Here is a 16,530-nt window from a genome sequence, read left to right as displayed (position 1 = left end):
TGGGACGTCTAGCGGGGATTTCAAGTACGCTCTCGTAATTCTGTCCAGCTTAAAGGAGGTGCTGGGCCACTAGTTGCCGGGAAATTTCCGATGGGCTGTACTTAATGACTGAGGGTAGGGGAAAGGGGAGGGAGAGGGGAAAGAAGTGGGAGGGTGAAGAGGATGGGGAGAGGGGTGTGCTGGGGGGTGAGGGGGAATGTAGGAGGATAGAGGTAGGAAGAGGGATGGCGAGGCGCAGTTGGGGAAGGGTTGCCATGACTCGCGTCACAACGGGTAACTCTGGCGTCACAACGGGAACACGTCAGCCGTGCCTGCGCAGTTGGGGGCTCTGGGTGAGTGGTGGAATATTGCCTTGGGGGAATGGGCCCAATGGGTCCGCACCTGGTCTGGTTACCTTCTAAAGGTAAGGGTAGCAAGTTTCTTGGTTTAGTTTAGAGACACAGCATGGAAACAGGCTCTTTGACCCGAGATCACACTGATCATCGATCATCCGTTCACACTAGTTCCATGTTAATCCCACTTTTGCATACACTCCCTGCACACCAGGTGCAATTTACAGAGGCCAATTAACCTACAAGTCTTTGGGATGTGGGAGGAAACCCACGCGGTCACAGGGAGAGCGTGCAAACCCCACATGGACAGTGTGTGCTCATTTAATTTAAATGATGTCTGATTTAATTTAATTTGAGTAATGAACATTAAGTACCACACCAAACTGCACACTGTCCTGGTTTAGAAATCCCACTCCCCATTGTAGCCGGCACAGCCGCAAAATATCATTATTGCAATTTTCAACTCAACAACAATTTGGGAGTTCCCTTGTGTGGTATAGATGGCAAATGGCATATCAGGTTAGTGTTGGAGGAGGTCAATGTTTATGGTGACCTAAATGCAGTTACTTTACTCTGGGCGGTGTGAGCTTTTGGCAGATTGTGGGGAATTAGGAAGAAGATCGTCCCTTACAGAATACCTAGCTTCTGACCTGCTGTTGCAGCCTCTGCATACGTGGCTGGTTCAGTTAAGTGTTTGATTGAATGGCTAGGGATACTAAACAGGCAAGGGCTCAGACATTAAATGACATTAGGATTGCTATTGTGAGTGGTTTCACTCACAGTAAGTATAAACCTAGGGTTTTAAACTGGCTTTCTATTGGAGTTGGGTGTTTGGTAATATTAGAAAGAAAAGTGTAATTATAATTAGAGTAGAGAATGGAAGGTAAAAACCGGTTGTGCTGCTGCAAGTAAGAATGTCATTGTTCCTCTTTGGAACGTATGACAATTAAATACCCTTGACTTGAAGTGGTTCAGAAGGGAAAAAAGTTTGAATCTCTTGTATAAATCATTCTTGAAAAAGCCTTTGGTTGGATTTTGTGGCATTTTGATAATATAATCTTGTATCTATTAGCATTAATGTACACTTTTGAATTAAATACAGGTAAATTCAATTTATTTTTATTTTTTAAAGCCATGTATTTTCAATAGACATAATTTTGTTTTATTTTCGTTTTCCTTAGAATTAGCATTCCAGATTTATGTCATATTTCCTGTTGTTCTCTTTTCCGGAGGATGACTGCTTGGTGACCTAGGTTGAGCGATGTGGATTTGCCAGAGAAATGTACAAACATCCTTTGTCACCTGCTGCAATGTCCTTGTCCTCTTCCACATTGCATGTCATCAAGAATGTTTGTGGGAAATCAGTAGTTTCCTGTTTCAGAGAATGGAAGTATTTAAAAGCATTTTTCTGCATATTTTGAAAGGTTCTTCTTGGCGAGTTCTACCAAGATTCCAGTTTAGTCCGAGTGATTATAAAAGAACTGAAAGCCAGTGCAAGCTCAACGGAGCATCAGCGATTCCTTAAAAATGGAGAGGCTTACAGGTAAGTCATGTTTTTTACCTATACACTGTATAGAAAAAAATTATATATTTTGGTTGAAATCTGTGTTTTTTTATTCTCCACAAACTCTAATAACGGATTTTGTTTCTGCAATCAAGCGTCTGGGTTTTTCACAGATTGCAAGTAGAGCAATTGTGTTTGGATCTACATTTCCAAATTTCAAATACAAATTGGAAAGTGCAAAAATTTTTTTTTTTCATAACTTTGATATTAAGGGATTTGGGGGCTGTGGGGTGAATGCAAGAAAGCGGCACTGGGGTACATTAATAGTATGTAACAGAGCTATTTAGTTCACAGGCATGAGGGCTGAATGGATGACACCTAAAACATATATTTTCATGTGTGTCCTTTAATAACTGAATCCCTCCCAAAACTAGGTGACTCAAAGCCACCTTTTTAATTGTCTATTGATATTAAATTAGAATTAAGCCCTTTGCTCTTCAATGATTGGTATATACAGTGCCCTCCATAATGTTTGGGACAAAGACCCATCATTTATTTATATGCCTCTGGACTCTACAATTTGAGAATTGTAATAGAAAAAATAACGTGGTTAAAGTGCACATAGTCAGATTTTAATAAAGGTCATATTTTTATTCATTTTGGTTTCACCATGTAGAAATTACAGCAGTGTTTATACATAGTCCCCCCATTTCAGGGCACCGTAATGTTTGGGACACAGCAATGTCATGTAAATGAAAGTAGTCATGTTTAGTATTTTGTTGCATATCCTCTACATGCAATGTCTGCTTGAAGTCTGCGATTCATGGACATCACCAGTTGCTGGGTGTCTTCTCTGGTGATATTCTGCCAGGCCTGTATTGCAGCTCTCTTTAGCTTATGCTTGTTTTGGGGGCTAGTCCCCTTCAGTTTTCTCTTCAGCATATAAAAGGCATGCTCAATTGAGTTCAGATCGGGTGATTGACTTGGCCACTCAAGGATTGACCATTTTTTAGCTTTGAAAAACTCCTTTGTTGCTTTTGCAGTATGTTTGCGATCATTGTCTTGCTGTAGAATAAACTGTCGACCAAAGAGTTTTGAGGCATTTGTTTGAGCAGATAGAATGTGTCTATTCCCTTCAGAATTCATTATGTTACTACCATCAGCAGTTGTATCATCAATGAAGATAAGTGAGCCAGTACCTTCAGCAGCCATACATGCCCAGGCCATAACACCCTGTTTATGAATGATCCATAGGGTTAATCTACACACCGTGTTTCACAGATGAAGGTGGTATGCTTTGGATCTTGGGCAGTTCCTTCTCTCCTCCATACTTTGCTCTTGCCATCACTCTTGCCATTAATCTTCATCTCATCTGTCCACAAGACCTTTTTCCAGAACTGCGGTTGCTCCTTTAAGTACTTCTTGGTAAACTGTAACCTGGCCATCCTATTTTTGCAGCTAACCAGTGGTTTGCATCTTGCAGTGTAGCCTCTGTATTTCTGTTCATGAAGTATTTTGTGGACAGTGGTCATTGACAAATCCACACCTGACCCTTGAAGAGTCTTTCTGATCTGTCTGACAGGTGTTTGAGGATTTGTCTTCATTATAGAAAGAATTATTCTATCATCAGCTGTGGATGTCTTCCTTGGCTTGCCAGTCCCTTTGCGATTAGTAAGCTCACCAGCGCTCTCTTTCTTCTTAATGAAGTTCCAAACAGTTGATTTTGGTAAGCCTAAGGTTTGGCTGATGTCTCTAACAGTTTTATTCTTGTTTCTCAGTCTCATAATGCCTGTTTGACTTTCATTGACACAACTTTGGTCCACATTTTGATAAACAGCAATAAAAGTTTCCAAAGGTGATGGAAAGACTGGAGGAAAGACTAGGTGCTGAGAGCACTCTTATACCTGCATTAAGGAGGCATTTGAATACACCTGAGCAATTACAAACGCATGTGAAGCTATGTGTTCCACACATTATGGTGCCCTGAAATTGGGGTCTATGTGTAAACACAGCTGTAATTTCTACATGGTGAAACCAAAATGGATAAAAATATCCTTTAATAAAATCTGACTGTGCTTTAATAAATCTGATACTTTAACCATATGTGATTTTTTTTTTCTATTACAAATCTCAAATTGTGGAGTACAGAGGCAAATAAATAAATGATGGTTCTTTGTTCCAAACATTATGGAGGGAACTGTAAATGTGTTACTTAATTGTCATCGATAAATTGTTTTAAATGCTTTCGGCAGACTTTTGTTTAGAATTTGATTATGCACAAATCACATGCTCTCTCTCCCTCTTATTGCTTATTGTTATTTATGACATATTTTCTCATGTCATTGGCTTTTCAATTGGAGAAATGTAGAAAGTTGCACTGACTAAGCAGATGTCCAAAAATACAAGAAGCAGATTCAGCCAAACACCCATTTGCTCAAGTACTACGTTCATTAATTTCCCCTCGCATCTTCATCAGCTCCTCCCAGATTGCACCTTTCACTTGCGCATTAGGGTCAATTTACAGCACCCTATTAATCTATCACACAATGTTTGGGAGAACATGTAAACTCAACGTAGACCGCACCCGATGCCAGGATTGACTCCAGGTCTCTAGTTCTACTAGCTGTGCCACCATTTTTCATGTGTTACTCTCTATTTTACTGAATGATTTATGGTTAAAATTTATGTCCTCAAATGACATTGAAAATGATTAACTTCTGCCCATGTATTGCATTTGTATTTGGAGGTTTTTGCATACCAGTATTTACATGGAACTTAGAGTAGGCACAATCTCTTGTAATATTCCAGTTGTGTACATGTAAATGTAACTGATGAAATGCTGATGTAATTTTATTGAGTAGCCAACATTTCTTATTGTTTGTAAAGTGCAAGAATTGTTTTGCATGAAATTCATTTGCTTCATCGTTTTGTCTTTATTTGTAATTTCAGAGTTTTGCAACATCCAAATGTGCTCCACTGCTTGGGACAATGCGTGGAAGCTGTCCCTTACCTGTTGGCATTTGAGTTTTGTCAGCTGGTAAGTAATTAATTAGCAGTTTTAATGCTATTATCTACAACAAGGTATCTATTCTTTGTCCTTCATAACCCAGTGAAACATCGCTTTTCAGTTACTTTAGTACAGTTACTATGGTGCAGCAAGTAGGATAATACTAATCAGAACAGGCAGTACGTGATTTTGATCCCATCGCATGTATTGTAGGGCTGCACCTGCATCCTTTCCACTCCCATGCATTGATTTAATCTGCTATTAATGCAGCTGGACAGAGGGGTGGCTGCTAAAGTCTTCATAAAGATCTTGCGTCTAAACCAGTTGCTTTTTGAACTAAGACTAAATATTCCCATCGGGAAGAAATGCATTAAGCAATTTTCCTGAATGATACAAAGATAATTAATTTGCATTATTAATGTTTTCTTCCCTTTAGAGGATTTTCCTTTTAATATTTTTTCCCCCATTAACTTGGATTTAGTGAATATTTAATGCTATCAAACTCTGAATAAAAAATGTCTGTATATTTAATTACTTTTAATTGGTGTCTTTCATGCTCACCATTTGGAAATTTGAGCATAACATGCTGGAAAATTATTATTCCATTAAAGGATTAGAAGAGATCACAACCATGGAAAGTGATTTGAATAGTTTCAGAATGAACTTCTGATGTTAATATGAATTTGTAACCACAGACGCATCACTATTTTTAAAGTTTCTTTTGTCAATAAATTGGTATAATTTATAACATAAAATGATTTCAGACACTGAATAACGAGAAGAATATTGTGAGTGTTGGTGTGATTCATAGTGATTCATTTTATTTTATTTCTAAAGCCAATTTTCAAATGCATTTTGATTAGTTTCTGTATTTTCCATTTGCACTCAGTTGCCTGACAGACGTGAGCTTTATCTTCCAGTTCCCTGATCGATATTACTGAATGATTTTACTTTAATTAAACATCGTAGCTTTTTTTGCCTCTGCAGAAATCTTTATTGCTGGCTTGATGGTAAAAAAATTCTGATCAACATTTTTCTTTCAGTGAAGTTATTTCTAACATTACCCTGTAGATAAGAAAATTGTCTTTTTGGTAGTGCTGCTGCCTACATCTCTAGCATCTCAGGTTTGATCCTGAGCTTAAGTGCTGGCTGTGTGGAGCTTGCATGTTTTCTCTGTGACTGTGCGGCTTACTCCCAGATGTTCCAGTTTCCCCTCGTGTCCCAATGATGCACTGGTAGGCTAATTGGCTACTGTAATTTGTTGGTACACAAAAATGCTGGAGAAACTCAGCGGGTGCAGCAGCACCTATGGAGCGAAGGAAATAGGCAACGTTTCGTGCCCAAACCCTTCTTCAGACCGTTCTTCTTCAGCCCAAAACGTTGCCTATTTCCTTCGCTCCATAGATGCTGCTGCACCCGCAGATTTTCTCCAGCATTTTTGTGTACCTTCGATTTTCCATCTGCAGTTCCTTCTTAAATACTGTAATTTGTTCCTTACTTAAGGGAGAAGCAAGGGAATTTGGGGGAAGTTAATAGGCATGTGAGCGAATAAGTTACTAAGATATGTGAAGGCTCACTTGAACGATGAGAAACTATATTCTGCACTCTGGTATTTGTCACTTTGCTTTGCCTTTTGTACATGTTTAGCTCAATTGTACTTGTAGATCATATAATCTGATTTGATTGTAAAGCATGCAAACAAAAGCTTTTCACTGTACCTTGGTGCACATGATAATATACCTAATTAACCTAAGGCTCTGCGTGCCTCTGTGCTAGTTGGTCTGCTTGGTCACATATGCAGTACAGTGGGGCAGCTGGCGGAGGAGCTCCTCACAGCACCAGAGACCCAGGTACGATCCTGACCTCGGGTGCTGTCTGTGTGGAGTTTGTACGTTCTCCCTTTGATTTCCTCCGGGTGCTCTCACATCCCGAAGATGTGTTGGTATGTAGGTTAATTGGCCCTTTGTAAATTGCCCCTAGTGTGTCGGGAATGGATGAGAACATGGGATAACATAGAGCTGGTGTGAATGGGTGATCGATGGTCAGCGTGGACTCAGTGGGCCAAAGAGCCTCTTTCCACGTTGTATCTCTAAACTAAATTTAGAATAATAATTGGTGTTGCGTTAGGGACTGAAATTGGCATTGGACCAGCATTGGATCAGTGGTTCTATTATATGAATTATCTGGCGCAGCTAACTCTGTCATTTAACATTACTATTGGTTAAATGTTTATACTTTTGAAAAATGTATGTACCTTATGGTTGATTTGCAGGTCGACGTCCCATTATAGCAAAAATAAATATTGTATAGGGTTAATCCCGAGCATTGTAAAATGTTAAACGAAAATGTGTTCTTCAGTAAAGATTTAAAAACATAAAATTCCTCAATTTCTAGCAATATAATTGTGGGCTTTATTGATTCACATAAATCAGACTTCCATTAGCTTCCCCTGTGAGGATTTTACTTTTGGAATGTCTGCAATTTAGAAATTAGAAATTGAAATAATGACTTCATGGGATGTAATGTTTCTGTCTGATAACAATCGTTTCCGTGGGAGATGTGACTAGAATTTTAACCCGGTTCCCAGGATGGAAAAAAATCCAATTTTCTAGAGAAATGTATTGATCCTAAATATATCAAATGCACACAAATAATCTCGTGTAAGAGTGCTGACAGCGTGTCCTGTTTTGCTGTATTAGAGACGTTTATTGAAAACTGGGGAGTAAAAGTATGTGTTTTGGATGTAAAAGAATTGTGATCTGTGTATCTTGCATTGAAAATTAATGGCATTGCATCAATTACTGCCCAGTTTCATGTCTTTAGAAATAAAAAGATAAAATCAAGACATAGTTTATTGTTAGTATTTTCGAGCATTAATGAACTGAAAAATCAAGGGAAGGTAAAAATGGAAATTGACAGTTAATCGTTTTTTTTACTACCAGAGCAGGTGGTTGTGATAGCTAACGTAGACCAGTTGAAATCAAATACTTGAGACTGTCAAATAATACCTGTCATAACCTCCTGCTCAAAAATATCTTTTGTACCATCATCTTTCATTTCATTTCTTTCTCTTCACCAAAATGTAATGATAATTTTCCAAGTCATATTACTATCGAACCGTCAGTAACCTTCATTACAAAGATGATTGAGATGCTTAATCCTTGTATTCAAAATTATTTAAGTTGCAAGTATAAACCAGCCAACTATAAGGGCTGGAAAATGCGCATTTTACATTCAGCAGTTGAATGCTATGTTGCTGTGGGTAAGTTTGTTCATGAATTTCTGTGCTCGGCAATGAACAGGCACTGATGATTCTTTTTGGGCGAAACAAAGTTTGAAGGAACGTACAAAACGGAATCATTTGGGGCTTGTATGGATTCATTACACCAGGTTGGTGCCAGGCATGAAGGTTAAGTTGGTGATGAACCAGGCAAGCCCTGGTATTTCCCAGAATCTTGACCTCCCAACCCTGTCAGTTTGATTTATTAATGGAGTCTGAGATGGCAAGTAAAAATCTGATGTCTGGGATTATTTTCCCTTTGCTCCAGATGGTCCAATGATCTATTATCTTACATGCTAGAATGAACCAGACTGAACAAATGGCAATAGGTCCCCTTCACACTCTTATTTGCAAATGTTGTAAGTTTAGCTACTTACATACTTACAGATAATCGCCATCATCTTTAAGTTTGCAGATGACACATCTGTGGCAGGTCTTATTACCAATAACATCGAAACCGTTTACCGTAGTGAAGTAGAGGAGCTAGTAAGGTGGTGTGAGAACAACAACCTCATACTTAACATCTCAAAAACTAAGGAGCTGGTTGTTGATTTCAGAAAGAAGGCCACCCCCCTCCTCCCTCTCTTCATCAATGGAGAGGTGGTTGAGAGGGTTACCTCCTTTAAGTTCCTCGGGACCACCATACATCAATCCCTATCATGGGAGCTCAACACCAGTCTCATAATCAGTAAGTGCCACCAGCGACTCTACTTCCTGCGGCAGCTCAAAAAATTCAGGGTCAGTCGACCAGCCATGACCCACTTCTATAGGTATACCATAGAAAGCATACTCACATTCTCCATGCTTGTCTGGTATGGTCACACAACCTCGCAGGATAAGATTCGGCTGGAGAGAATAGTGCGCCGAGCTTCTAAGATCATCGGTTGCAGCAGACTTCCCTCAGTGACATCACTTTACTCAACAAGACTCACCAGAAAGGCCAAAAAAATCATAGCAGACCACTTTCACCCGGCACATTACCTCTTTAATCTCCTCCCATCAGGAAGGAGATATAGAAGCATTAAAAGTAATTATAATTTATTAAACTACAGGGTAATGTTCAAAATGTAAAATAAAAGTGTTGGAGTATATTAATAGGAGTAACATCCACTAGTCTGGGAAATAAGCGTCTAAGACAACCAAAGGTCTGATGGTGCTGGATTATCAGAGTTTTATAGTAATCCTTTAGTCATTCTTTGTTGCTCTTATATTCTGTCCATTGTTCTGATCTGCTACTCATCTCTAGTCAATAGCCTCCTTTATCTTTTTTTACCATCTTTTAACTTGTGGCGAGTCCTTGCCATGGATTTTTTTTTGCACATTTTCAGAAGCCTGCGTTTGTTTGTTTGTTCATTCACTCCAGTTAAGGCGCTGTGCACACGGCAGCCAGCCTACAGTCAATTGTCTTTGTCTTTTTTCCTCACTTTTAATTTAATTTTACTTTCAAGTTTTTGTGTACCTTGTGTGTTGTGACTGTTTTCTGACCAATTTCCCTCCAGGGCTGAATAAAGTTTTATCATATCTTAGTTTAATGTAATTCAACCTAAAATGAAACTGATTTGTCTTTCATTAAAGTGTTATGCCACCTGGTGGTTAAGATTAGAAACAATGAATAAATTACAGACTACCTATAAAGTAAGAAATTAGTGTGCTTTCCCTTTATTCTGAATCCTTTAGTCCAAAAAGGGGTTCCGACCCGAAATGTCACTTATTCCTTTTCTCAAGAGATGCTGCCTGACCTGCTGATTAACTACAGCACTTTGTGCCTTTTTTTGTAAACTAGCACCTGCCAGTCCTTGTTTCTAAAACAAAACTATATTGGTTAGTGTGTAGGAAGGAACTGCAGATGCTGGTTTAAACTGAAGATACACAAAAAGCTGGAGTAACTCAGCGGGACAGACAGCGTCTCTGGAGAGAAGGGAAGGGTGACGTTTCGGGTTGAGACCCTTCTTCAGAACTGCAGATGTTGGTTTATGCCGAAGATAGTCACAAAGTGCTTGAGTAAACCAGCGGGTCAGGCAGCATCTTTAGAAAAAAAGAATAGGAGACGCCATGCACTAGCACCAGCAGGCCCTCACTCTGCCGCTCGCAGCTGTGGGTCTCGTTCACCTTGATCTGCACAAGGAAGATGGGTCCTACCCAGAGCCGCCTTAAGCCGATTGGACCGATTGCTCCCAATTGGACCCCGCGCCAGAGTAATCTACTCTCGGCTCAGGTAGATCTACCCCGGGTGGAGAGGGGAGCGAGGGGTGGAGAGAGGGTGGAGGGGGAAGAAAGGGGTAGAGGGAGAGGTGGGACGTTCCCTCACGGTCCCGGGGAAGCGCTCCCACCCCTCCAGTCGCTGTGCTTCACGCACACAGCCCTGGCTCCTCCCCTCTCTCTCCCCGGGAAGACGCGGTGAACAATACAGGGAGGGCCGGGCCGGTGGTTGGAGCAACGTTTACAAACCTCGGCCTCAGCTCACACCCGTCCGCCCGGACCCCGGCATCTGCTCCTGCCGCCGACCCTCTCCCTCCCTTCTCTCCTCCCTTTCTATCCCTCCCTTTCCTTCTTCCCTTCTCTCCTTCGCTCCCTCTTTTCTCTCTCTCTTTTCCCTTCTCTCCTTCCCTCCCTCTTTCCACTCTCTCTGTCCCCTCTCCTTTCGCCCTTCTTTCTCTCCTTCCTCTCTCTTCTCCCTTCTCCCATTCCGTCCCTCCCTTCTTTCTCTCCTTCCCTCCCTTTTTCTCTTCTTTCTCTACTTCCCTCACTCCCTTCTCTACTTCCTCCTTTCTCTCCCTCCCTCTCTCCTCTCCTTCCCTCCCACACACGCACACACATAACGCACAGACAACTAACATACACACATCACGCACAGACAACTAACACACACACGCGAGCGCATGCACGCACGCACACACGCACACACAACATTTAATGCCTGTACTGTTTTTTCGCCAATAGTTATTGGTTTTCCAAGATCTAGTTAATTACATTTTTCTTTTTTCATTTTGCAGTCACTAAAACAAGTGGTATTGTAACTATGTACTTTTCAGAGGTGATCTACACATTTTGTTTGTTACTTGTAGGCTTACATGTATGCAATTTTATATTTAAAAAGTAGCTCATTAACTCGCAGGCACTTTTTAAGCGCACATTTTGATTACTTTCCATTCTACTATAGAGATATAAAGTCTATAATAGACTTTATTTGTATTTCTATGATTCTACAGACCTTGGCTGGGAACCTGGGGCTCACCAAAATTGTTCCCAATTGGGCCCCGCACCTCCTAAGGCCGGCCCTGGTCCTACCCAAAACATCACATATCCATGTTCTCCAGAGATGCTACCTGAGTTACTCATGCACTTTGTCTTTTATAGTTTTGTTTTAGGTGAGATTCAGCTAAGCCTGGAAAACTGGAATTTAATAAACAAACTTGGTCTATATTCCTGTTAGCATAAATTTAGTCTACAAAGAGATAAAAGGAATGCAAATATTTAATGTAGCCATCTAAAAAGGTTGCAGACGCACATTAAGTAGTAATTTTCCACAAGTGTATGTAAGTTTGAAGAAGTACTAATTGAATTGCTTCATCAAACAGCTGGCACATCCATGATGTATGATGTTATATTCATTTTGTGAAGGTATGAAGCATTACAATAATTTAAAGTGACAGAAATATATACTTCAGCATAATTTAAGGGAGCGAGGTGCCTCAAGCATGCTCACTTCACTGGTGCTAAATTGCTTTTTGTTGCATAATCAAAAATGAAATAAGTACTTGGCAGTGTTGACAAGATTTATAGCTGATGTTTTGTTTTGGCAGTGTCTAGTTTTGAGAAGGCAAGAGCAACAGCTCTTCTGAAGCAAGCAAGTGAAACGTGGCAATAAGTTTAATAAAGATCAGAAATTAAAAACCTAAATTCTGTTTTGAAGAGAAAGACAAGAAATGTATTGAGAAATAGTGTGGTTCACTGCAGACTTTGTGGTATTTTTGGCATGAAGATGGTTAAGCAATTGATTCTGAGCTGTAAACGAGCACTTCTGTAAAAGGAACCTCCTGACTCAGTGCATTTTGTTCAACCGTGTAAGCCTTCCTATTTGGTTGTGCACTGCAGTACACCAGTTGCTGTTTTACTGAGTGACAGCTTCTCTTATTTTAGTGGGAAAACAAACAGCTGAAGGCTGCCATCTAGAGCAAACTATAGAGTGTTACCACTAGAGTGGGTGATATTTAGTGTTGAGCCTCTTCAGACGAAGAACTTCAGACTTTCCCAGTTTTCAATAAACGTCTCTAATACAAGCAAAACAGGACATGCTGTCAGCACCTTTACACAAGATTATTTGTGTGCATTTTATATATTTACGATCTGTATCAATACATTTCACTAGAAAATTTGATTTTTTCCATCCTGGGAATCGGGTTAAAATTCCAGCTTTTTGTGTCTATCTTTGGTGTAAACCCACATCTGCAGTTTCTTCCTACACGTACAGATTATGTGATTTCAAAACATTCTATTTATTCAATTTTAACGTCTTAAAATTGATTAAAGGCTCTCTGTTTATGAATAATTGGGATGGATGTCACACACACTTTTTGAAAGGCTGTTCAGCTGAGTTTGTTTTTCTTTAAATGTACAAGTTGCACTGTGTGGGAGAACCAGCAGTTACATTGTTAGAGCAGCTATTTATTTTTTGGGTATTAAAGTGAGCTCCAAGTGCCTACCCAGATGAGGGCTAAGAATCCTATGTACCTTAATGACAATAAAGAGTTCCCTTGCAATCCTCACCAATATTTGTTCCTCAGCCAACATCATCAAAACACGATATCCTTTCCCATGTCTCTTGATTGTTTGTCAGATCTTGCCTGTAAAATTAATTGCAACCAATTTGTACGCACAGTATTTACTGCAATTCCAATCTAATTCTTCTGCTATGAACGTAGAGAGTAGTTTGAAGGGTGTGAACTGTGGACATCACGTTCACTGGAATGGAACTAGATTTTAGAATTGTCCAACAGCTCTGGTTTTCATTTTCACCACAGAATTCAATGCTAAAGTGGTGATATTTCTTGGCTCATGAAATAAATAAGCAAGGTTGGATGAAGAACGCATTGCATTGTGAACAATTGTTCCTTTCCCCATGTTGGAATTTCCCTTGCGGTTATCAGACGTTAACACTGTCCCGATTTGTCATCCACAGTTGTGCATTCCTTAGTAGGTCACCAGATTAGCTCATTTGATTTAAAAGTGAGCTCAGATTTTTAATATCATCAGTGAAATATAGTACTGAGCTTTTATGCCCCTATTTATGCTTAAGAAAAGAAACTTAAGACTGAGTTTGGCCACAACTATTTTCATAGAAAGCAAATAAAGAAAGCTTTTCTAGATTTGTTTTATGAACCATGGACTATTTGGAAGAATGGGCTGAAAGATGGCAGATGGAGTTTAATGCTGATAAGTGTGAGGTGCTACATCTTGGCAGGACAAATCAAAATAGGACGTACATGGTAAATGGTAGCGAATTGAGGAATGCAGTTGAACAGAGGGATCTAGGAATAACTGTGCATAGTTCCCTGAAGGTGGAATCTCGTGTAGATAGGGTGGTAAAGAAAGCTTTTGGTATGCTAGCCTTTATAAATCAGAGCATTGAGTATAGAAGTTGGGATGTAATGTTAAAATTGTACAAGGCATTGGTGAGACCAATTCTGGAGTATGGTGTACAATTTTGGTCGCCCAATTATAGGAAGGATGTCAACAAAATAGAGAGAGTACAGAGGAGATTTACTAGAATATTGCCTGGGTTTCAGCAACTAAGTTACAGAGAAAAGTTGAATAAGTTAGGTCTTTATTCTCTGGAGCACAGAAGGTTAAGGGGGGACTTGATAGAGGTCTTTAAAATGATGAGAGGGATAGACAGAGTTGACGTGGACAAGCTTTTCCCATTGAGAGTAGGGAAGATTCAAACAAGAGGACATGACTTCCGAATTAAGGGACAGAAGTTTAGGGGTAACATGAGGGGGAACTGTTTTACTCAGAGAGTGGTAGCTGTGTGGAATGAGCTTCCAGTGGAAGTGGTGGAGGCAGGTTCGATTTTATCATTTAAAAATAAATTGGATAGGTATATGGATGGGAAAGGAATGGAGGGTTATGGTCTGAGTGCAGGTAGATGGGACTAGGGGAAAATAATTGTTCGGCACGGACTTGTAGGGCCGAGATGGCCTGTTTCCGTGCTGTATATGGTTACAGTCTGTTGTCATTGATATAATTTATTCTGGTTGAATGCTTTACCGTAGAAGCATAGAAAAATAGGTGCAGGAGTAGGCCATTCGGCCCTTCGAGCCAGCGCCGCCATTCAATATGATCATAGCTGATCATCTAAAATCAGTACCCCATTCCTGCTTTTTCCCACATCCATTGATTCCTTTACCCCTAAGAGCTAAATCTAACTCCTCTTGAAAACATCCAGTGAATTGGCCTCCACTGCCTTCTGTGGCAGAGAATTCCACAGATTCGCAACTCTCTTGAGTATCTTTACTTGCTGATGGCTAGTTTGGGATAGGGCAGGGACATGTAGCTTCAGACCTCATCAAATGCACTCCAAGGCTGAATTATGGAGCTGAGCTGAGAGTGATTTGCCTTGACTTCAAGGCAGCGTTTAAGAATCTAGAAATCCTGGTAAAATTGAAGTACGATTGAAATAGTTCCTGTGCTTCACAATGGTCACAGTTCTTGGAAATTGAACACCCCAGCATCAGAACAATACTGCTGAAGAATGACTGAACAATGTTTGTTTATGTTTCTTTGAATTAGTCAGGATGAACGAGGGGTATTTTGCATTGTTTTATTAAATTACGCTTCCTACTGTTTCCCCTTCCTTCCCTAATTCTCTTGTAAAATTGTGTTGATGCAGAAATAACAACATTCCAGCTCCCATCGATAAGTTTGATGGTAATGTCATGGAAATGTTGAAACATTGAATAATGTTTTTCCTCAATTCTGCTACTTTCAGTTATGTACTATTACTTATTTTTAAGCCATCTGTCTGCAACATTGCAGTTCCAGTTTCTAGTGTGTTAATGTACATCTGGCTTTTCCTCTTCAAATCATGCTCTTTGTAAAATGCAAATGTAATTTCACTTCAGGAAGATAACATTGCCGCATTGTAAGTGGCTTCTAATTTTTGGGTGTGCTTCTGAAATCTACCAACCATGAATCTATCAACCATGTGTTCTGACTGCAGAAAAACACTCTGTGATTCATGAATTGAAATCTGTGAATTGGATTTCTTTGAAAGAGACGGCAGTAGAATTTCTGCCTTACAGTGCCAGAAACCCAGGTTTGATCATGACCACGGGTGCTGTCTGTACGGAGTTTGTACATGCTCCCTGTGACCACATGGATTTTCTCCAGGTGCTCCGGTTTCCTCCTCCACTCCAAAGACGACTGGTTTGTTTGGTTTGTTGGTTAATTGGATCCTTAAAATTGTGAATTGCCCCCAGTGTGTAAGATAATGCTAGTGTCGCCACAGAGTGAACCAAAGACCTGTTTTCGCACTATCGCTAAAGTCTAAAATCTAAAATAATAATAATATATTTTATTGTCATTGCACATAAGCGCAACGAGATTTGGTATGCAGCTTCCATCCGATGTCATAACATAAATAACTAATAAAATTTAGATTTAGATATCCCGAGAACATGGATTGTAAAGTAATGGTAAAATAAAGTATACCAGGCAAGGAAAAAAGTCGGTTTTATTATTGTCCTTTAAATCTGCCATTAATTAAAACTTTCACTGATCCAAAATAATTTAAAAACCATTTTAACGAAAAATTATACTGGTCGCCTTAAATGCTTTATGATCACATTAACCTGGGCTTGTAATTAAACAAAGAATTTTAGGTTAAGCGCTACCATATCTATTAGACCCAGATATCTTTTGATAACATGATAACTATTCAGAGTTTGGAACAAAGACTCCTGTCACGGTCAGCTGCACATCCTTGGCAAAAATAACTGTTTTTAGCAGCAGATGGAATATGCACAAAATGCTGGAGTAACTCAGCGGATCGGACAGCATCTCCTGAACATAGGAATAGGTAACATTTTGGGTCTGAAGAAGGATTCCTTTATCTCCAGAAATGCTGCCTGACCCACTGTGTTACTCCAGCATCTGCAGTTTCTTCTGATACAGATGGTATACAGTGTATTCAGAAAGTATTCACACCCCTTCACTTTTTCCACATTTTGTTACGTTACTGCCTCATTCTAAAATTGATTTAAAAAAAAAAATTTCACACCAATCTACACAAAATACAACTTGATTGGAGTCCGCCAGTGGTAAATTAAATTGATTGGACATGATTTGGAAAGGCGCACACCTGGCTATATAAGGTCCCACAGTTGACAGTGCATGTCAGAGCAATAAC

General features: G+C 39.7%; 1 protein-coding gene across 1 annotated transcript in view; it reads left to right on the top strand.

Annotated features, from left to right (window-relative positions):
• Nucleotides 1-16,530, top strand: part of lmtk2 (lemur tyrosine kinase 2) — a 101,616-nt gene that overhangs the window by 44,048 nt on the left and 41,038 nt on the right. Inside the window, exons 5-6 of the mRNA XM_033040560.1 lie at nt 1,757-1,875; nt 4,786-4,873. Coding sequence (XP_032896451.1) covers nt 1,757-1,875; nt 4,786-4,873 — 207 coding nt within the window. The remainder of the gene's footprint in view (nt 1-1,756; nt 1,876-4,785; nt 4,874-16,530) is intronic.

The sequence above is a fragment of the Amblyraja radiata genome, chromosome 22 (assembly GCF_010909765.2).
Source record: "Amblyraja radiata isolate CabotCenter1 chromosome 22, sAmbRad1.1.pri, whole genome shotgun sequence".
In the NCBI taxonomy this organism is placed as follows: Eukaryota; Metazoa; Chordata; class Chondrichthyes; order Rajiformes; family Rajidae; genus Amblyraja; species Amblyraja radiata.
This window is presented reverse-complemented; position numbering and strand designations above follow the sequence as displayed.